The 23,671-nt window shown below is 39.6% G+C and overlaps 1 protein-coding gene across 1 annotated transcript in view; it reads right to left on the reverse strand.

Moving 5' to 3' along the window:
- Positions 1-965: 965 nt before the first annotated feature.
- CD109 (CD109 molecule) overlaps positions 966-23,671 on the reverse strand; it is an 81,200-nt gene continuing 58,494 nt past the window's right edge. Inside the window, exons 28-33 of the mRNA XM_074581361.1 lie at positions 22,286-22,441; positions 22,135-22,200; positions 14,832-14,968; positions 9,518-9,674; positions 9,004-9,106; positions 966-6,191 (exon numbers count right to left, since the gene is read on the reverse strand). Coding sequence (XP_074437462.1) covers positions 6,001-6,191; positions 9,004-9,106; positions 9,518-9,674; positions 14,832-14,968; positions 22,135-22,200; positions 22,286-22,441 — 810 coding nt within the window. The 3' untranslated portion in view covers positions 966-6,000. The remainder of the gene's footprint in view (positions 6,192-9,003; positions 9,107-9,517; positions 9,675-14,831; positions 14,969-22,134; positions 22,201-22,285; positions 22,442-23,671) is intronic.

The following is a 23,671-nucleotide window of genomic DNA, read 5'->3' on the forward strand; positions in this document are numbered from 1 at the left end:
TTTTTAAACATGATTTCATGTTTCTTCATAAATCCGTGCTGACAAGTCCAAAGTGTCCTTTATTCACCCTGAGTTTGAGTTGATAGCTATTTATCCATTAAGTGAGAGGATTTTAGCCTTGACAGGCAATGAAAGGTCTGAAGGAAAGGGTAAATCTGTGAGACATCAGCCCAGGGACAGTTGCTGAGCTCGTGGGTGGAATCGCTGAGAGGTCAGGGTAAAAGAAGTGAGCAAGGCTGAGCAGAACCTGACCTCAAAGCTGAAACAGGCCAGGAAGCTCTTCCAAGGGCAGGCAGGAGGAACAGTGAGAGAATTTTGAAGAGGATTAGGGAGAGGTAGGGTCATGGAGTCCAAACTTCTAAGCATGAAAAACTACAGTTAAAATAGCAGTTGACCTGAAAAAAAATAAAAATTTGCACATGAATTCAATTAGGTCTTTTATAAAATTACTTATAAAGATTACTTTAGATATACTTATAAAGATTACTAAAAATACTTACAAACATTACTTGGAGTTCTTTTACTACCACTTCAGGCCCCATACAGCAATACGCTCTATATCTGAAAGGTTTGCTCCTGTTCACAGAAAGCACAGTTCCTGAGGTTCTCCATGACCACAAAGGGCCTGCCTTAACAGAGTCCATCACACAATCTTGGCTATACTAATTCTGTTGACGTTAACAACAAAGCTTCCAATAACGTCTTGTTGACTACAATAATAGGCTTTTAAACTGTGGTGACCCCTAGTTACAGAAGTTCCAAACAATGATGTGTTGGGTCGTGGTTAGCAGCCTGCCCATGGAAGTCACCATTGCACCACTCCAAATTAGGAGCTTTAAAACACAGGTGAGGCAGCCTCCAAGACGTGTTGAGGATGGGCAGTGGTCGACACAGGACAGAAACTGCAACCTACTTACTACAGCTGGCTGCATTGTTAAAGAAGCAAACACCAGACATGTATTATTACAAGTCACCTTTAATAGAATTTAAAAATCGCTATTGCAAACTTTATTTGAAGAAAAATAAATCAATGACAATTTTCCAAAATCCTGTGAAACAGCCTAGTTCCTTAACATTTGTTTTATTATCTGAAAAGACAGAAGCAATTTGCATAGCTAGCATGTTAGTTCACCTCTGTTTGCTCAAACAGTCCATAAAGGCATTCTTTTTCTACCATCTCTGATTTGATCAAAAGAGGAAATGTTTATGATGATCCTAAACCAGGGCAAAATGGGTATCTGACTATGTCTCAAGGCAGCCAAGAATTTTAGTTCAAATTGCTTAAGGCCTGATATGGAAAAAGAAGAGATGTATTAGCCAGTAGGACAGCTAATGTATGGTACATTGCTTATATGATACTTTCTTTGAGACAGGTTCTTTTTATATTTTTTTCCTCGTATTAGTATCCCACTCACCCAACCTAGCAATACTAAAAACCACAACCAAAAAATCAATTCATAATGTAACATCGTAAGGTCTGAGCAAGGCTGATGAAGCCTTTGGGTAACCACTAAGAAATACAAAATAAAATGTATGATTTGATTAAAGAGAAATCTTAACACTGGAGTTCTGGTGACTTAAATGTAGCATATAAGCAATTAATGCTCATACACATCGGAAAATAACGAGCTATCCATAATAATGACTGGACTGATCTAATACAGCACACTGTCAGACTTTATTACATAGAATAGCATTAGTGCAATGATATTTCCAAGTGGCACACACAAATACAATGAACCGAGTAAGAAACAATGCTGAAGTCAAATATTTTGAAATGGGGAAAAGGAAAATCTAATAATAATAACTCAAAAGACCTGATCACATAACTGCTGTTTATGGATAAATTACTAGTGAAAACATCTAATTTCAAAATCTTCTATGTATTTAGAGGACTAAACACATAAATATAGTTCACTGCATAAAGATTCATGGTAGCAGAAGGAGGCTACAGCAGAAATATTATTGGCCGTTAGAATGAAAATTGAATATTCTTCCTTAGTATTTGAGACAGAAGAATTATGCCATTAGGTACCACTTGCTTTCCAAATATAATTTTTCCTAAAAACCTAACTGTATATTTTGAAAAACAGGACATCATGCTACCTTGTTGGTTTGGGCACTTTGTGAAGATCTTGTGTTTTCAATTGCACATACATTACACACTATAGTACATTGGAGCCTAAATAATGGCTACACATATACATATGCTTCCTACAGGAATCTGCTTAAACCAAATATTGTCAATATTCATAACAACTTGGACAACACATTTGGAGAAATATTGCTAGGATAATATTTTGAAAATGGAATAAAACCAATTTTTGAATCTTAGATTCGATTTTCAACAGTGACTTCCAAGGCAAAAGAGAGGCACGTTAACATTGGACCTTGGCTCTTCTGTGTCTCCTGCACCTGTCTGGCCACTTCCCCCTTATATCACATGCCATTGATGCCCACAAGCCGCAGGCTCCTGCTTGTGAAGTAAATGGGAGCGTGGTGGTGCCACGCTGGGAACCAAACCAGCCCTTGAGCTGGCCCAGCACGCAGACTCCGAGGTGCTGCAAACCCATTAGGCAGCACTCATTCCCTGTTCTGCATAACAGCGTTGGGTATAGAAGGTTCCTACATGACGCCCACAGAGAAACCTGTAGAGAAAACCTCAGCTAAGATCATGAATGACAGCAAAGGTAGAATCGGGGCGGGGCTGGGGAGGGGGGGCAGATCCTTTAAAATGCATTATGTTTGTGTTTTAAACTCAGTCCTAAATACATTACTAATTCTTACTGATTTAATATCATACTAATGGCTGTGCACAGACCATGTCCACTGACAGCATGTGGCTGAAAAGGGCACGGGAAGTACCAGAGAATACTCACATTTCAAAGAAATCTCAGGCACACAGAAATATTCAGGCAACTCCATCGCAAAATACCTTTTCCTGACTGCTTTTAGCATCACTCCTTAAAGCTCCTTAAAGACTTTGTTCCTAAAGACTTTTTGCCAAAAGGCCCCTCTCACATCAAAAACTGACTTTACAGAGCAATGGAAAAATACATATACTGACTATTTGTGTAAAGGGTACTATATAACGATGTGGAAAACAAAAGAAGTCACTATGCCACATAATACTCCCTTTCCTCTGTTCCATTCACTGCCAACACACAATACAAAATTTATCCTCTGCAACTCATTCAAAGCCCTAGCCGCAACCGCAAAGTGACTGAAGGCATCGGTGCGGGACTGTTAAAGGCCACCTGGTGTAAACATTTGTTTAAAATCATATGATACACACTGTACCTTTAAACTAGCTTAGTGCAGAGGCAGATTTGGATGTCTGTAATGATATGCCTGCTGTACAGAAAAAAGTAAAATCAAAGGGGATGTTTGTTCACTGACTCCGACAATTTCCGTGACATAGTGCATTATGGCTGATGCTTCTTAATAGGGTGTGCAAGGCAGCCAAAAGTCATTTAAAAACATGTGTTGTTTGTCTCAAAAACAAATGTAAAGGAATACTAATAAAAGCTGCCCTGTCTGAAATGACAGTAAGCAGTTTAAATCCATTTTTCTGGAGGATACTCAGGAAGCTGGGACTGCCTGCAAAATAAAACTTATTTATTCCTACTATCTACTGCAAAGGAGTAATTTATCTCCAGTACATCTTGTCTAGAAAATAAGCCTCTTTATCCTAAGATTAATCAGGTATCAACATTTCTCTTAGAAGCTCCACATACAGTAAAAACTGGAAGTATGCGAACTTTGGGTTCTTGAAATTATATTAAATAGAGGCAAATGACATGTCAAGGCTGCTGTTCCCAAAGGCAAAAGAAGAGCTGCTTTCATAGGTCACCAAGAAATCAAAACACATCCCAGTTTAGAGTGTGACTGTTTTCCAGATCTTACACTTGGCACAATTCACTCCATGCTGCCATACATGGGTAAAGGATTTGAGACGCAAAGATATGTTTCAGTTTGTATCTCAGTTTCTATTAAGCTTTGGACCCGTGTAACCAAGGGCGTGACTTACAGAGGGTCAGATCCTGCATACTATTGGCTAAGTAGTGCTTTGGGTTTCAAAAAATATGGTGTTAACTTCATGTGGTTCAGAGCAGCACAGGCACTCATATAAGGCACTAATCAACTATTCAAGGGGCTAGATCCACAGTGCGCCAAAGACAAGTGAAAAGCATGAACTGACGACAAAGAACCAGGCCTAAGCTCTGCCAGAGAGACAGAACAGAACCCCAGGTTTGTGAAAAACACTGTAAATTCTCAATACAGATAAAGTAAAACAAACAACCCCACCTATACTAGTTTTGCTGTTAAAAACCTATACCTCAATATTAGAAGGCACCCAGTGCAGGAAGTTCAGGCCTCTTTCCGTGCTACCACCCACTAGTTTCCTTTGTGAGCAGAAGTAAAGATGAGCATAAAATACAAAAATATACACTTTAAGCAGTAGCAAAATTTGAATAAAAATTAGAAATTGCTCAGGGAAAGTGACTGCCATATTATTACATGTGCATATGTGCACACTCCGTCTCAAAAAAGTATGAAGGAAGGAGAATCTATAGCCTTAAAATTTCTATGTCTGTTAGTCTGCATGACAGCTATTAACTTCATTTTAGTAACCAGGAATGTTATCAGCTTGGCTTCCTTACAAAAAGAAGTAAACATTAGATATCACAGGCAGTGTTCAAGAAGAAACCACCTGCCAGACAGGGAAGATGTTCATACACTCACTCACGAGGGAGGAACTCCCAAGCTCACACGTTTTTGCAGTCATAGAGACCTGTAATTCTCCCCATGTGCAAAGAGCAGGTTTGGGTGTAAAAGCGCCCGCTGCTTTTCACTGTCCCTCTCCTTCAACCCACTTCAGCAAAGCACTTCAGCATGCAAGGATGTGCTTAAAGTTAAGCAAGCATGTCAACTGTTTGGCTGGACTGAATGCATGTGCAGCCCATACCTCCTAAAAGCCTCTCCCGCCAACCACCAACAGGAGGTGCATGCACAGCTGGCATTCAGGGCCAAGAGCAATAAACAGCTGTTTAGGGTTATGTCACTTCAATTGTTGACAAGACGACACTGCAAACGCAAGACATAAATGATGCCCCAGAGTGACACTTCTAGAAGAATTCCAAAAACTCGAAAAGGATCAAAGCAACCTTCATCCTGCCGGCCACAAATATGCCAATGGGCACCAGCATTCTCACATGGAAAGAGAATTAGGTTGGTTTCTGAAAAACGCTGGAAAAATGAAGTCTCAAACATAGACTCCATCTTTGATACACTGACAGTAAAAGCCTTTCAGAGTAAAATGCATGAGAACATCCTGAGGCCTTATTTTCAAACATGAATAACTTATGAATTGGCAAAAAATCCACCTCGCTTCTCTGTAATGATAAAAAAAGACTGACAATTTCCTGGAGCGTTCAGCAGTTTGTGAATGCAGCGCTTTTTGGCTCTTGGATCTGCTGTGAAGCCAGCTCCTTTTATTTTTCATAGTATTCCCCATGAGAGCATACAGCGAAATTCAATATTAATGTTAAGTGTCATGTCTGTAGAACAGAACAAAGCGAGCTCCGATACCAAGCTCCCAGCCTTCTGCTTACCAACCCCCCAACGGAGAAGCACATAGCATTTCAGAAAAGCACAGTAAACTAATGTATATCCCTAAAAAACAAGCACAACCGAAAGCTGGGTTAATGGGAACATGGAGCTAGGTTTGTATTTTCTCAGACGGCTTTCTCGGTAACTCTGTGCTTCTTCAGAAAATAACTTCAGTATGAAACTAACACTCGGAAAGTTTTTCCAGCAGACACTTAAAAGAAGTTTTCTGGCACAGCCAGAAATTTACCATACGGGCCAGCCCAGCTCTCCCTGAACGCAGCAGGAGTTTGGTCACTGTAATCACTAAAGACGGGCCGGTATCTGAACATAAAATTTTCTTTGGATAATTTATGGAAACCTTAGATGTGAAACATAATCTGTTTCCTTTTACAGCACCCAACCGCACAGCAAGTTTACGTGAAGGACAAACAGCCCACAGAACAAGGAGGCCAACGAAGAGTGCTGAAGCAAGGCTGGAGAACCATCTCGGTGGCAAAGACTGCAATCACTTTCACAGAAGTCACAAGGGGTTATACTTTGCATTACTTCCGAATTGTAGCTTCTCACCGCTCTTCTCCCTGTACAGAAAGGTTAGTTAACATTAGTTAATGAACTTCTGAGAACTGACCAACAAATTAGCTTCACAAAGCATTTTTAAAGGATGCGCTAAATTCTGATGCAGACCTCATCATACACTGCAAAATACTTCCCAGAGTGGGTGTTTAAGCCAGGCATTAATCTTTGCTCTTCTCCCAAAACATCAAAATGTTCTCAATATATTCAGGCAAACGCTTGGTGAAAGGCACGCTTTCATAGACTCCATCTCACACCAATCTTTTCACAAACCTCGGTCAAGCATTTTAAAAGGAATTGTGCCCCTACCTACACAGCAACTCCCATGACAAAGGAATTTGGATGCTTTACCTGGCAGGTTACTGGCTATGACATTTAAGAGCTACGTCTCTCGTAACTGACACTTTCTCTCTCACTATTATGTTTGGGAGCTCCAGCTTCCTGAATCCGGGACTGCACTTAGCTCCTGCTCCTGTATTTTGCTCCCCCATTCCCTGAAGCATTGCTACACAACCAAACAGACTAGGAGCCTGGAAAATCACGCTCATTTTAAAAACAGCAGTGCATGGTAGTTGCTCACAGAACAAGCTTTTGCAACGTTTCATTCCCATAGTGTTGTGGGTTTTTTTGTTTGAAGGTTTTCATTCCAACTAGACATTGCAATTTCTTTTTTTATTATTAGTATTTTTTAACATAAATGGTATTCAGTTTCCTTTCAAGCCTCAAGGTAATAAAAAGTTTGCTTGCCCAAGAGTGACACCCAACTAGCTCTGACTAAAGTTAGGTAAGGGAAGCTGCAGTCATTTGAATGTGCTGAGTAGCCACGTATATTAACCCTGGAATCCAAGCCAGTTCTTGTACCTATGCCAGTTTAGTATCTGCCACATAGAAATAACTTTTTTGGCAAATGCCAGAGCATAAGGGCTCCTCGGAAGTCTCCTAGCTCTGAATATAACATGAATCTGACTGTCACCATCACAAAAAATATACACCTGCAGCTTGGGCCACCAACTATGAGAGTGATGGAAAATAATAGATTAAAATAAAAACATGTTCCTGTATTAGATAGGAAGGAGTTCTCTCAGGGGAACTCAGAATCATGGCTTGTGTATATATGTTGACCAATAATATGTCTATGCTACATAGTAATAGGAATGGTGTCTTGTAAAATAATATTTGAAGCAATTTTTTTCTTAAATTCAAAGCTTTCTATTGCAGCACTGATTATGTCATACAAATTTTAGTCCTTAAGGATATTAATTCATATCTTTGAATTAATATTGATATTAATTGAGAATTTATGGATATTAAATGTATTAAAATAGAATAAAAATATTTATACATGCGGATTGATATGTGACTTTTTATATACATATTCATTAGCCTATCTAAAAGCATTCTTATAAAAGACTAGGTCCTGAGCTTTTCTTCTAGGAACTGAAGCACATGAAAATTCATTTTCATAGAATCATAGAATAGTTTGGGTTGGAAGGGACCTTTAAAGGACACCTAGTCCAACCCCCTGCAATAAGCAGGGACATCTTCAACTAGATCAGGTTGCTCAGAGCCCTGTCTGGCCTGACCTTGGAATGTCTCCAGGGATGGGGCATCTACCACCTCTCTGGGCAACCTGTGCCAGTGTTTCACCACCCTTATTGTAAAAAAATTTCATCCTTCTATCTAGTCTAAAACTCTTCTCCCTCTTTTAGTTTAAAACCGTTACCCCTTGTCTTACTGTAACAGGCCCTGCTAAAATGTTTGTCCCCATCTTTCTTGTAGGCCCCCTTTAAGTACTGGAGCCTTCTCTTTTCCAGGCTGAAGAGATCCAACTCTCTCAGCCTGTCTTCACAGAAGAATAGACTGTAAGTGTTACGTGTTTGTCTAAAATAAAAATTGCTCTAATTTGTTAAGCCACTAGGCCTTAAAACATGCTCTAGGTTGATGGACATTGTAGTTACATCTGCTAATTTCCTATTTTACTTTAAAATTCTGTGATTGAACAAACATTTCAGCCTACATAGACTAAAGACTAAATGTGATCTTCACCTAGCTGAAGTAGTACAAATCATAGCATATTTAGTTGTCTTTTGTCTTGTGCTAAAACAAACCAACATGAAGAAAATTGCCTATATATTTTATGCATTATCTCAAACCAAGCCCAAATCTTTAATAATGTTTCATCTGGCTGATGTAATGAAAACCTCTCTAATATCTTCTTCAGCAGCTTGTAATCTTTCTTTGCTTTTCATTTTGCTTTGTACATTACTGCCTTTCTCTAAAACACACTCTACACCAAAAAAAACCCAAACACAAACCCAAACCAACACAAACCAAAAAAACTTGGAATCTGTTTTTCCCATTTACATCTTTTTTATGTAACTATAGAAATCAAAACACTGGCATTTTCTCCACTGAAGGACTCTTGGTTTAAACAAGAAACAGATGGAAAAGCTACTTGAAAGATAATCATTAACTTGGTAAGTGAACCACAGTGAAGTTCCCGCTTCATTTTGGTAGTTTTGGGAACACATTGGGACAGACTGAAGACAATTTATACCAGCTGGCAATTAAGTTATGACAATTCACACCAGCTGAGGAACCAACACAATAGGACAGTAAACATATATATTGGAAAACACTGCTATTTGTTAGAAAATTTGTCATGCCAGTGTCCAAGAAGGCTACAGTTCAATAAAATAAGTAAGTTTCAGTTCAATGTGGCTTTGTCTTCACTAAAATTTGTCCTTTTTCAATTAAAAAAAACTTTCTTTTAAAATTCTGAATCACTAAGATCCATTTGGAATGACTGACACTTACTAGGTTCGTAGTAATCCACTATAGTCACTGAAGCATCTTGGATATTTGCCACTTTGAAGTCTCTCACAGCCGGAATATCCACACAAACCTGTGTTTCATTTAGCTAGAAAAACAGAAGAGAAACATCCTGAGAACTCTGGTGATGGTGGTTTCATGGAAGAGGTGAAGACTTCTAGCTCAGCAGTAGTCCATTTCATTTCTGAAGAGTTGGAGTCAGGATGCATATAAAGATGTTTATCTCATTTGTAGTCATTTTGGCCAAATTGCAGACTTCTTGAAATGTCTGCCTTCTTATATATGATTTTTAAGAGGCCTCATCTAGAAACCTCTTACAAATATATATATATCCAATCAGTCTCACTAAAAAAACGGCGGAACTATTAATTCAATGTGAATAGCAGATGTCGATTTCCCCAAAGAGTACAATCATAATGTCTTTCCAAATTTAAACCAAACAATGGCAGAGTCAAGATTAACATCACTACAAACAAATTCTTTGTTATTTTCAACTTACAGAGTCTAAGTATAGGTTGACTTTTCCATTGTCCTTTTCGATCTTCTTAACTGTATTGTCTAATGGAATGAAATCTGGTGACACAGAGAAACCACTGAGTAAGCCAACCTCCATGAGGACCATACCACTACTGGGAGCTGTGCCAGAACCCAAGTACCTTTTCAAAACACAAAGAAAATTTTAGTAGAAATACAGTAGACCAGTCTCCAAAGAAACTGTTTGATCATTAAAACTCAACTATGGAAGCAATAACACTTAAGAATACTTAAAAAACAAATGGAACAAAATGCCAACAAGAAAATTTTTAACTATAAAGAGATAATAACTGATTTCTCTATTATTCTGCCTGATAATTTCAACCACATATGCAAAAGCAGGTTTAGCACTGAGAAAACTACAGTACACAAATCATATGAGAGACTGCACTGACAACACTAGGAGCTTTCTGTTGGCATCTATAAGTGCAGGTTTACATCACAAATATGTGGGAAATATTGCAATTAAACACATTTCAAAAGAAGCAATTAAGAAACCACAAACTCTTGAACTGAAATATACATATTTCCTCTTACAGCTGTATTGTTCTCCTTTTATTAATTTTTGGAGGGTGAGATAAAGGCATATACCAAAAAAGTCTCCCAAACCTTTTCATATTTCTATTAACAAAGTCATCATCAGATTACTTCTCAAAGTTACGGTTTTAAAATGCATAGCCATGTTATTCATCCAGTTTTGGAAAAAGAAGATTTAATAAGTAAGTTGAGATACTTCTCTTTTCCTACATAATGCTTATTATTGCATCTTCCAATGTGAGAATCAGATGCTGGACTAAAAAGATTTGCTCTGTTGAGCAAGCCTTACCATGGTGCACAACCGAACTACTAAAATATAGCTACGGTGTTCTGTGTTACAAGTGATACCTAAATAACCTGCAAAAGATTGTATTGCTTGAAGCAATCTGTATGAGGGGATCGAGTGCACCCTCAGTAAGCTTGCAGATGACACGCAGATGACACCAAGTTGGGCAAGAGTGTTGATCTGCTTGAGGGTAGGAAGGCTTTGCAGAGGGATCTGGACAGGCTGGATCAATAGGCTGAGGCCAATGGTATGACGTTCAACAAGGTCAAGTGCTGGGTCCTGCACTTGGGTCACAACAACCCCAAGCAGTGTTACACGCCTGGGGAAGAGCAGCTGGAAAGCTGTCTGGCAGAAAAGGACCTGGGAGTGTTGGTCGACTGCTGGCTGAATATGAGCCAGCAGTGTGCCCAGGTGGCCAAGAAGGCCAACAGCATCCTGGTCTGTATCAGGAACAGCGTGGCCAGCAGGACCAGGGGAGTGATCGTGCCTCTGTACTCAGCACTGGTGAGGCCCCACCTCGAGTGCTGTGTCCAGTTTTGGGCCCCTCACTACAAGAAAGACATTGAGGTGCTGGAGCGTGTCCAGAGAAGGGCAACAAAGCTGGTGAAGGGTCTGGAGCAGAAGGCCTATGAGGAACAGCTGAAGGAGCCGGGGTTGTTTAGCCAGGAGAAAAGGAGGCTGAGGGAAGACCTTATCACTCTCTACGGAAGGAGGTTGGTGGGGGGTTGGTGGGGGTTGGTCTCTTCTCCCAAGTAACAGGTGATGGGACAAGAGGAAATGGCCTCAAGTTGTGACGGGGATGTTTAGATTGGATATTAGGAAAAAATTTCTTCACAGAAAGGGTTATCAAGCACTGGAAGAGGCTGCCCGGCGAAGTGGTTGAGTCACCATCCCTGGAGGTATTTAAAAGATGTGTAGATGTAGTGCTGAGGGACATGGTTTAGTGTTAACTGGTCAGTGATAGGTTAACAGTTGGACTTGATGAACTTAAAGATCTCTTCCAACCAAACAGATTCTATGATTCTAAATAAAGCAGGTGGCAAAAAGTTTCCCCCCCCCTTGGCACAGAGGGTAAATGATTATTGTTATATTAGAACAGAAGTGTCTCCAGTCCTCATTTTGAAGGCCTGACAGTAGTTGAAAGTAATTGAATAAAACTATTTCTTTGTAGAGCTGGGTGGTTTAAAAAAAGAGAAGACTTGCTTTCAAAGCAATGCTGTTAAGCCTGGCAGCATGGTTGATTGAACGCAGATATGACTTTGAAAGAAATACAGCACAACTGCTGACTTCAGTTGGCTCATGAAGATTAGAAACAAATGAAACCATCTGTTGGATGATGTGCTGTGCCAAAGTAGCTGCTATTGAAAACAAATAACTGAATTGGAACTGGATGTAATTATTTCTGCATAATTACCAATAAGAGGGGAGGAAAATACCCAAGCAGTCTAGCCAGTCTGGGGTGCTACCAAAATACCAACAGGTAACCAAACCAGCTTGGTATTGTCAAGAACTGAATAAGATATATCCCTAGAAGTTATGAAGATCTGTCTCTCTTAACAAACAAGAGAGACAGCCTTGGGGGTGGCTCCTGGTATTGTCTCTTCAACTCCGTAGTCTCTTAAAAAACAAAAAAAAAAATCACCATGCAAGAAGAATGACCAGTAAGAGAAAGAGACTTGAAACTTGTACTTGAAGAGAACTGAGAATACTTTGAGTTGAATTTCATGTTTCAGCTCTTCAACAATATGAGAGCTGTGTGAGACCCTCTCATAGACGATGCAGAGAAGAGAAAACACCACCAAGCTAGTATAGACTGAAAGTGTAAACAAGAGAGTGAGTTGAACCATCAGTGATCAGTTTCCCATGCCTGGAAATGGTATGCAGGCAACAAGACTGACCAGAGAAGAAACTGGCAGCCCCAGGTATTTGCTTCCCAGACAGTGAGTTACGTCCTGTAACCAAGAATCAGTTCAGTTTGAATGAGACATCATCTGCTACAGTGTCATAAATGACACCCAGTTGAGATGACCATGGCCAATCACTATCAAGCTGATTGAAAGGAGGTGGAATATTCTGCATATTAGAGAAAAAAAAATAATTGCAAAGCTGCAGGCTCCATTACCCGACTATGCATAGCCACAGCTGGCTAAACTGGCTGAGATTTCAGCAGTCTTTCTGTATTTGCCTACGTTGGTTTCTCTACCAGAAAGCCACATCATTGCTGTTGTAAAGACTGTAAGTAGAACAACTTTAAACTAATTCAGGAATTTAATATAGATAATCAATATATTATTCACAATATATTGGGGAAAAAAGAGGATGACTAGTCTATCAAGCCAAGCAACCAGAGATGAAGTCTCAGCCTAAAGAACAGAAACACAGACTGACTAGAAATTATACCAGTCCATTTTCTGTGATAAGAGTTAATGGATCTCAGTGTTACAAATATTCTTCTGGGGTAGTTTTATAATGCCACTAGCTTTCCCCCTGTCCTTTGAACACTTTGCAATTAAAACATCATCACCCTAGAGCCTTCCCAGAGAGATGGAGCCCTTCCTGTCTGTATTCCTGAGCCAAAGGTCTTAGCTAGAAAATCAGAATGCTCAGCCAAGACCCATCATGTAAACCCTTTACATGTCAAGAGTTTGTGCTAGACTTTAGAAAGCTGTTGACACTTCACAGAAAACTTTAAAAGAGAACAAGCCCATTCTATTTCAAGAGCTCTCATGTATTCTAGTGTCCCTGCCCACCATCTGTATCACTGAATCAGTTACCAGAAACACATAAAAACAGGGTTCTGGCTTTGTGCCTGCTGGCTATTTCCCAAATTAAATCAATCCTCTCTGTACTGAAATCATATTCACTATAGCTGATTATTTGTATGATGGTGTCACCTAGAGGCTCCATCTCCAGTCACAGCTCCCTTGTGGTAGGCAGAGGATAAAAACAGTCTAGGCATACAGTTTTTAAAATTTAAATAAATAACAAAAAGAGGATGTGGAGGAAAGGAATGCAAGAGTCATCATGGTGGATTTGCAAATCTTGCATTTACAAGGAACCCATTATAATGTCACAAGAAGAAAACAGTGTTTCTAGAGGAAGTATTCACAAACAGATGAATTCCTAAAATACAAAGAATGTAGTCATCTCAACATCCTTGTTGATAATAAAAAATAAGAAGATTAAAAACATAAATATATACTGAGAGATACAATGTCCTATAGGGTTTTCTGTGAAATATTCAGTGCTCTTTAACTACAATAAGAAGTGCATACTGAAGAAACCACCAGAGAACAAACATCTTCATATATTTCTTTTTAATACGTGTAAAACACATGTAATTCACAGCAAGTAAAAATGAGATAGCAAAGCAGCCAAAGAAACAACTTGGTTTAATGACTGGCTGACCTAGGAATATGCAATATGGCTGTTCAATGTCACCTGTTCTCATCTGATCCAAATTCCATACAGGTATCATCTGCCGACTGACCTGTGGTCTCTGAGATGATACTTCAGCAGTTGCAGATCTGTTCTTAGTAGGTGTTTACTGAATAAGAAACATCCCAGATGCACACGCACACACGCCCACACCCCTTATTCAGCAGAAAGAATAGAATTAGCCTGGCCAGAAAACTCATCACCTCTTTCAACTCTAGAATGATGCTTACATATTACCAAATTCATAACTATAAGACATATTGCTAAAAGGAAGACCACAAAGATACTTGCACAATAAGACAAAAGCCCAGCTGAATTTATCATTTTGTAAACACGGATTTTGACTCCTGCCAAAACTCTAGTGAGCAAAGTTTATTAATAGAGATGACTAAAGAATGTTTATTTATATTTCATGGTGTTTTCAGCACTTCAGAATTTCCTTCTCTCTTTACAAAAAAAAGAATTATCTACTTGTAGATCAAAGTAAAGCTTTCTGTTATGAAAGGTATGAATAATGGGCAGTTGTCACAGTCTGCTACTAGAAGTTATAATGTGGAAGGCATTGGTTCAATTTTCAAGTCTGTCCACAGTTCTCCATATAGCTAAGAAGCGCTTGCACCAAAGAAGCCTTAGAGTTTTTTCTTGTATTTCACACAAACTCTTCCATATACCTCTAACTTTTAGGGTACCACCATCTTTACGCATACCAGTAAAACAATATCACCTGGCCAGAAACAATTTTGCGCAAAAGATCTATCACTCTCCTTATTGACTCATTAATTGCTTCTTAGTTTAACTACTGTCATTTTTACAAAGTAATTCTTTTATTCTCTTTAGCTGTTGATGGTTGGACTTGATGATCTGAAAGGTCCCTTCCAACTGAGATGATTCTGTGATTCTGTGATTAGTAAATCCACACAAACAAATGGATAATTTAGCTTATTTAAAATAATTTTAAATATTTATAAAATTAAATAATACTAAGAGGTGCATGAGATGCTCCAATTGAATTACCTACCTTGTGCACACATTCAAGGTCAAATGGTTTTTATCATCTTTGTCATCCTTTACATCAACATTCAAGTCAAAGGCTTCTTGTTTTCTGGCAGATCTGAGCCTCTGATCAGTGTGTTTTGTGTTGTAAATAACATTGAGCTGTGGATTGCAAGTAGAGACATCAGATGACATATGCAAAGCAAATCTGTGTGGTTAAAACACTAAGTTTCTAACAGTATAACGTCAGAGAAGTGCTGATACGAGACAGGATACATGGCCTTTTATCTGACAGTTGCACACATGAGATTCATAGGAATTCTCTGAAAGAAATATCCTTTCTGAACACTTCGTAATGCAGCAGAACCAATGCAATTAGCAGGACACAATTGTGGCAAACACAAGGGAGCTCTAGGACAACCATCAATTTTCTCCCTAGTTGTTGTCTGCCGGTTTATAATGTGTGCAGTTACTTCCTGACAGCGTGAAATGGGATGAAAAAGGGCAAACTCCAGAGACCGACACCCACTGGGTTAAAAGAGACAGGCTGTATATGACAGCAGAGCAAGAGCAAATACATAACGTATGTACAGAGTTTGTCTTCGGTCTTCATGTCACAACATTCATACACTCAAAACAGATGAGGAGTAGCATGTTACTCCAAGCTCAGAACAACACAGTTTTCTTGTAGTTAAGTAAGCAGTTTCATCATCTGGTTCATCTGTGCAAAGACAAAGCTATGGTCTTCGGTCTGCCTCAAGGACAGAGCTCTCACCCTTTCTGCTCAACAACTGCCAAGCTCTGCTAAGCGAGCCAAGTAAGGAAGTACGACAGGACATCCAGTGCAGGACACTAACATTAATATAAAATAAGCTCATCTGCTAAGCACAGTTTGAAGAGTTTCCAATTCTTCTAGCATAGATGCGTATAAGAAGCTTGAAACAGTGGTAAAAGAGTGGTAAAACCAGAAGCCCTTAAAAGAGCTGTGCATAATTAGGAGATGGCCTGATTATCTCAATATCCTATGAAATTACTAATGCCAACAACCAAAGCAGAAATGCTGGAGCTGGAACTGAGCAACCAATGAGTACTCTCACGTTATCAGCCATGACGGGAGAAAAAACCAGGCTGTACTGCCTACAGAATTGAACTTGATGAGGTAAAGAAACAGCTGAATCATTACCTGCAGTGTTTTTTTAAAACCGCCTTAGTACCAGACTGGAGAATGACAAACATGACAGCAATTTTTAAAAGAGTACTAGGGGTCTAGAAAACTGGATATCAGATATCGGTATCGGTACCAGAAAACACAGTCGAAACTATAAGAGTCAAATTAGTGGGCAAATGAGTAAATATGACATGTGGGAGAATAGGCTGTTGCTATAAACCCACAAGCTACATGAATCAAAGGACAAAACACGGACAGGGAACCTCTGTCTAGTATAAGCTACCTGAATGTTACATTGGTACGTAGCTGGATAGGAAGATTACCGGCCAAAGGTACTGGAACAAAAGAAGCTGCCAAGGGATAAAGGGCTATTAAAAGACAGGAATAGAGGGTGGGAATGAAATGGATTCCTAAAGGAACCTGTGGTAGGTGACCATCATTATACATATCCATACATGATGCAGAAAACAGAGTGAATCCTGATGTGATAAAGTTTGTTGATAATACTAATTTATTTGAGGTAGCAAAGACTACGATAACTGCAAGGAGATGCAGAATGAAAGAATTTTTATGTACGTAATAATGGGGTTTGAACTGATTACTACCAGACCTCTTTGCCATTTAAGAAATGGTGAAATAGATGAAAATTCAGCCATAAACAGGTAGGTTGGAAGAATAACACAGCAAAGGTCTACAGAATAATGTCTTGCATGGGAAAGATGAATAGGAAACAGTTTTTCATGCAATGCAAGATTAAATTGTGGAATTTGTTCCCACAAGATGATGCAGAACCTAAACTGTACAGCATTCAAGGGCAAAATAGACACCCTCATGGAACCCAAATTTTCTAAGCCCACAGAAACTATCTCCAGCTGAAGATCTCAGATAATACATGGTAAGAAGTGGAAGACAGTCAGGTAATACATTACATGTATTTATCTTCTTATACTTTCTCCTGAGCATCCACCTCTGGCTGTTGTGGAAAATAGAACACTGGACTAGGCTGAGTTTTGATCTGACCCAACACAGTCCCTCTTATGCCTTCTCTCCAAATACAAGAACTAGGGGAACAGATTCAAGAGGAGAAAGAGGCAGTGCTTCTTCATGCAATACACCATCAGCTGCAGAACTACTTGCTGCAAGAAGCTGTGGTTGTTAGAAGTTTAGAAATATTTTAAAACTTACATATTTATGGACGAAAAAAAAAATCTATCAAGAAAATATCTACCAAGCCAGAGAGTGCACACAGAGATGACCTACGGATTGGGAAGGGCCTGTGTTGCAAATTGGTGAAGGGCAAGAGAGTATATCAGTGAGATACCACTTCATGCTTGTCCTGTTCTAGTAGCCTTGATTGGTCACCCTCTCTCTACTGGCCACTATGGGACAGGATACAGGATAATGAACGACATCAGTTGTCCCAGCAAATCTGCTCTAGCATACTCATGTACTTATACCAAAGAAAAGACACCAAAAATTAAATTTAACTTTAAGAGAACATTCTTAAGGTGCTTCAGTCTGATTAACACCCAATGTGATGTTGATGGTAACCGCAGCATCTCTTTGCTGTGGCACAAACAGGACACCACCTCTGACAGAGGCCGAGAATGCCTTACTGATTCAGCACTTCAGTGTGATGAATCAGAAAGCTCAACTTTCAAAACGCTAGGATGACAAAATCAAATACAAGAAACTAAGAAAATATTTACTATCAAAGAATAGTTGACACTATTTGGCAAAATAGTGATTTTCACCAACAACAGAATGGTAAGTTTGCACAGTTTTCACATACAGATCATTATCTGTTCCCTTAGTCATCAAGATAAAACACATGGCAGGGGAGGGGGGATCTTTGATTTTGGTAGAAAAAAAACCCCAAAATAACCCTTTGCGATACCCCAACATGCACTTTGCTTGGCTAAGGAAAAGGGAATGAAGAGTGCTTCTGGAAAATCATAGTCCCTTTACAAGAGTTTCTGGCAGCAAATAGAAAACTGTCATTCCAAATTTAAAGGTAGGACAAGGGGGTTGTCCAAGTTGTAGGTTAGCAGGTCAGCTATAGGCTAGCAAGTCTGTGCAAACAGTCTTCAATTTCTGATTTTTGCTTTTGCTGCTACATCTCTCACTCCTTGATATGAAAGTTATGCTCTTTCTTTCAAACTGCACACATGATTCCCGTTACCCTGCCCTGCATTGCAGAATTTAGCGTGCTGTATAAGCACAGAGTCAATTCTGTAGAGGCGCTCAGGACAACCGTGGTGCAACAATGAAGATTTATCCTGTACAACTGCTCCGCAGGATGAAGCCAATCTAGAAAGGCTGCCAGTTAAAGGCATGCAGAAAGTTTGGTAAAGACAAGCTGGAGGTGCCTCAAAAATCTGTCATCACAGAAACAAAGCTGTTTAAACTTTTGCCAGAAAAAGCTAATGAATGGGAATTTACTGCCAACGTAGGATGTCTGAAACCACATACTGAACAGGTCAATCAGCTAGTATTTTCATGGAATAAGTTATCACTCTTAACGGTCTGACTTTCCTTTCCTGATTTCTCATGACAATGAAGGAAAAATCTTTTTCACAACACAGAGTTTAATTAAAGCCTCCTTCTTTATACACTCTTACTTTGGGGACAGAAGGCTATTATACAGAAACTAGCATTAAATCAACAAAATGAGCTACTGCATTTCTTCTTAACCCTTTAAAGAAGCAGCTGACAAAGCTAAAGGCACAACTGGTCCAGTCTTGTCATACTGCAACTAGTTCTGGTGAGAGGCCCAAGATGAGAAAACTAAAAGCTAATCTTCTGCATGACAGAGATGCTTGTAACAGGATCTGACCCAATCAACTGCACTGTTTCAAAAAACACGACTCATTTATAATGCCCTAATCAATGTCTCCTTCCCTATTCTTCTGTTTTTCTTCATCTAGCAGAAGAAATATGTTCGATTGAGGGCATGAATTCAATGAAACCGTCTCCAATGTTTTTCTGTCCCTTTTTGACTACTTAGTATCCACTCAAACTGTAACAGAGAAATATGTGTGCATTTCACAAGTGTACTTTTTTCCGTATCATCACACTGAATAACATTCAGTCCCTTGCCTAAATCTAGTAAAAATACACTGAGTGGAAAAAACAGTCACTGTTTTTCAGTACCGAGTAACCTATGATTCTCAGTTTTTTCCTCACTCCCTCCCTCTCTACACATGACCAAGGAGATCTTGTTCACCTATGCATTTTGCCCATACCCATCCTCCTTGAGCCTGCCCACCCTCCCCTAATCGCTAGTCCTGGATTTCAGTGGCATTCTCCTTCTTTGCAGAAAGCATGGGCCACGCCAAATTTTTGAGGCATTTGCCAAGCCCAGTTCACAGTGGTTCCAGACAGCAGAGAGGTGTTTCTTCCAAGACTTTCAGCAGGTCATCTAGGGAAGATCACTTCTTTCTCTAGAGAGTGCCTTTCATATACCCTAACCCTCCAATCATCCTCTCTTCCTTCTTGCACTGTCAGTGTCTCAGGTCATCCATAGTATGTGCCCATATAATGAAGGGATGAGCTAGGAGACTTCGTTGACAGCAGGACCACAAAACTACGAGTAAATGTCTGCTATTGCAATTATACTATCCAAAATAAATACATTTTATGAGATCCTGCAGGGTCAAGAGTGAACGCACTGCCAACTCGCACACACAGAGAGTGAGATTTCACAAAAAAATAAGGGCTTTTTTTCTAAGAATCCATTCTGTTGGGAAAACAGCCTTTTCCATTAATGGACCAAACCTTGTGTTTTGTGATATTCAAATGAATTACTGTTTTGACATGCTACATTTGGCCAGAAAATCAAATCCCAGAACAGTGAATCTCACCACAGTACTTTGGCGGGCATAAGACAATGAAACCCAGCTGAAGAAATGTGATCAAAATGTCATATGCTATCTGATTTATTAAATGTGACCCAGACCTAGCTTGTGTCTGGGAAAAAGAGAAATCTCATTCAAATGGCATCAGTGCTCTTTCTTTTAGAATACCAGACCTGCCAAAGGAAGCTGAAGGAAAGAACTGATCCCAGCAAAGAAAAGGTTTTGGAGAAGCTAATCCAGCGTGTTAAGTACAATATTTTGAATCAAGTCACAGCATCTCTGACTCAACGCTGCAGGAAAAAAGGCAACAGCACTGTAACCTAAATGAAGATGATAATCTGGCATTGGTTCCTGAACACCAGTTATTTGGGAGCACATTTGCACGTCCATACAACAAAAGCAGGAACTTAAACCATGGTGCTATACACCCCAAGGAGCCCTCTAACCAGGAGTCAACTACTGGCTATTCTGGGTGGAAGACTTTTGCTCAGTCTTCACTAGACATGCTGGTTTGGATGTGAAATTTTCCTGCTGGCAAAAAAGTGATTGGAACCAATGTGCTTCCACAAAAGGCGTTCTTTTCAACAAATCAGCGTCTTCCAGCAAGAAACAATTTGCTGAAAAGTTTTTGATCAGCTCGCCTGACAAATTAGTTGACTTAATATCAGGGAGGATTTCTCAACAATGATTATGTTTAAGTAGTCTTAACTGTTCTGGAGCCCCACTTTGTTACATTCCACATACACACACACTGAAACCACAGATGTGTGAACGCAGTCCTGCTGAGATATTCATTCCTATCTTGGCCTGCAGGTCTGAATCTAAATTATCTTCTGAAACTTTTGAACTTTGCTGTAAACTTCATTTGCACTTCTGGGAATTAATAAACACAGGTCATGATTTATGGCACTGTGGGTTTTGCAGACTGGTGCTGAATGAATGAGGTGTAACTCTAGTTGTTGTTCACTGCTGATAGGCATCTGTGAAGATTTCTTTGTAAAGGTCTTATCCAAAAGCATATTTATCAACCAACACCATGCTTTTTTTTTCTTTCCTAGATGCATAAGAACACTGAAGTGAAGGTCAGGTTGGAAGGAGATGGAATGTGACCTGACATAAAACTTCAAGACAATTAAAGGCAGCCCAAGTGAAGTTTTCCCGAGTACGACTAGGAGTCTAGTAGGAATTCTGTCTGGTTTTGTGATACACTCAGCAATTATGAGTTTATCTATATACTTCCCATAAAATTACGCTCTCATGCTCAGAGACCAATATTTCTGTATTATCTGTAGCTTTTCAAAGGTCTTCTCTTTCACTTGTGTGGTTCTAAGCCACTATCACGGACAGGACAGCAGGGAAGAGAGAACCATTAGTGGCCATATCAAATCAGATCCAATACTGTCTTCTTCTCATATATTTCTCATAGGGTTAGGGAAAATATCAGAGGTGGAATTTCTTCAGAACATAATATTTGCTAAGGGGGAAGAGCAAGCAGCTGAAAAGGCCATTTAAGGCTTGCTAGTTCTAAATACCGTATGCGCTGATCCCAGACTAATTTGTTTAAATGTAAGCAAAGATGTTTGAATTTTTACTACCAAAACACAGTCTTCCACAGGACAGGCAGAGACGGGATCACTATACCTCCTTACACTCTTCGCCATGCCCCCACTTTTGGCTGATGCTAAGCATCTATTACCGTTAGCAGTTTGCAGGATCCTTTGACTCTGTCTTTCATCCTATTTCAGAACAATGTAAAAATTGCTGGAGAACCTGGCTGTAATAACCTTGTATTTTTAGCTTTTACACTATTGATGTATTCTACTTCAATAAAAGGAAAATAACTCCAATAACTAGCAGTGTAATCTTGTTCTGTACTGATCTGTGCCTTACCGTGGTTTACCACAGGGTCCCCCATGAGGCAGTTCTGCCCAGTTGACTCACCTTTTTTTCCTGTGACCTTTGTGCCTGCCAATGTACCACGGCAGTCCTTTGTCTTGCAAACAGACACTGCATTTCTGCAGGAGGACAGGGGTGCTTTGATATGGCTCTAGCCCGTACAAGTGCCCCAAAACTGTCAATCATCCAGCAGTACTTAAAAGGCCAGGTCATCGGACATAAACAGTCACATGAATATGTCCATTCACACAATATTTGGTTCACAGCATTCTTCAATTAGTAAACTGCATTGGTACTGATTTAAGACATTTCAGGAGATTATTCCTATTAAGTTTTTTTATAAAGCTTCCAAAATATACCTTCCTTATAGACACTGTATCTTTAGCAAGAATAGCTGCATTGCGTACCTGAAAGACAGCAAATCCTGTTCCCTCTGCTGCCACGGTAATTGTCATTGGTTGCACAGGGGCAATCTGAAAGAAAGATGAGTAAAACAGTATTTTCAAAGTACTTTCAGGCAGCAGACTTCATGAAAGCATTCCTTGCTTTCTACAGTACCTCCTTGGTCTGAAGCAGAAAACGATTTCGAGTATCAATTGAAAATGTTTCTGGCATTTTCAAAGAAGGTGCTGTCACTGTTACATCCATTTCTGTTTTGCTTGCAGTAGTGAGAGTTGCGAATAGACTCAAGGCTTGCAGAGCCACCACTGTGTCCTGTTGAGAGAAACAAATCTTTCTATATTAAACGGAAGAAACCTGCGCAGTGAACTCTCTGTGTTATAGGCCATGCCTTGGGGAGCTCACAGTCCCTGCATTGCCCCATTTGTTGATTATGCCGGAGTACTCATGTGGGATTCCATTGGCGTAAAGGATCCCAGCGCAGAAGAGGGATGGCAGCACAGGACAAGAAGTCAGCTACTGTAACATGGAGAATGAGGTGAGAGCCAGCTAAGGAAGTTTTTCTCTTGTGCAAGGTACGTGGAAGACCTGACATGCCAGTAGACACGACAGTCAGAATCACACACCACTGGGACGGTGAAGGGACAGCCAACGAGGAAAGTAATGATACTGCTACTTTCTAGATGTATTTAGTGACTATGCATTAAATATCCAGTACTGCGCAGAAGTTATTCAGGATACCTTGATCACAGAAGCAAAAGCTACAGGTCTGAAAAACTATTGACCTTTATTAAAAAAAAAAGCCTGAAATGAGTTTTTTTATTGGACCCCCGGCAGCAATTTTAAAGGGGTTTGGCCCAGTTTTTATATTTGATCAAAAAGTTTTGTGCAATTGTTTAGCCACTGCAGAATATGCTTATAAACACATTACCATATATATATATATATTAAAAATTCTCTTTTGTTTCTCTCTGTGTATTATTGCAGGCAAGTGCCAAATTTGCCAGTACGCTGAACCACTACGGCTGGGATCCCAGCTCCAGTGCTTAACGTGGTGTGATAGCAAACAGATTTAAGTCTGGAGTGGCAGACTTTTTCAGTAGGAGGCCAATATTTACCCTGAAAGAATGTCTTCCATTACTCCTTTGCAGAAGACAGTGACAAAGCATCTGAATGACTCTGCCCTGACTCAGACTACTCATATGTCAGTTTCTGCTGGAGACCTACGGTTTAGAAGCCCAAACTTACAAAAGTTCTGTCACATTGAAGTGAATGAAACTACAGCAACCTATCGTATCTGTATATCTGATCTATCTTATAGATCTAAGGAGCTATAAGATCTTGTTGGATAATCCAATTTTAATCATCTGAAAGCACAAATATGCCTGCCCTTCCCTAAGTTGTGGAAACGAAGGAATACCTCAAAGTACCTTTTCCAAGTCCTTACAATTGTATTTCTCACATTTACATTTCTCGCCCTAAATTCAGGGAGAGTTCAAGATGTCTAGAAATGCTGTCTGCTATTGCTGGAGGTGGCTTCAGAGC

The sequence above is a fragment of the Larus michahellis genome, chromosome 3, assembly GCF_964199755.1.
Source record: "Larus michahellis chromosome 3, bLarMic1.1, whole genome shotgun sequence".
NCBI lineage: Eukaryota > Metazoa > Chordata > Aves > Charadriiformes > Laridae > Larus > Larus michahellis.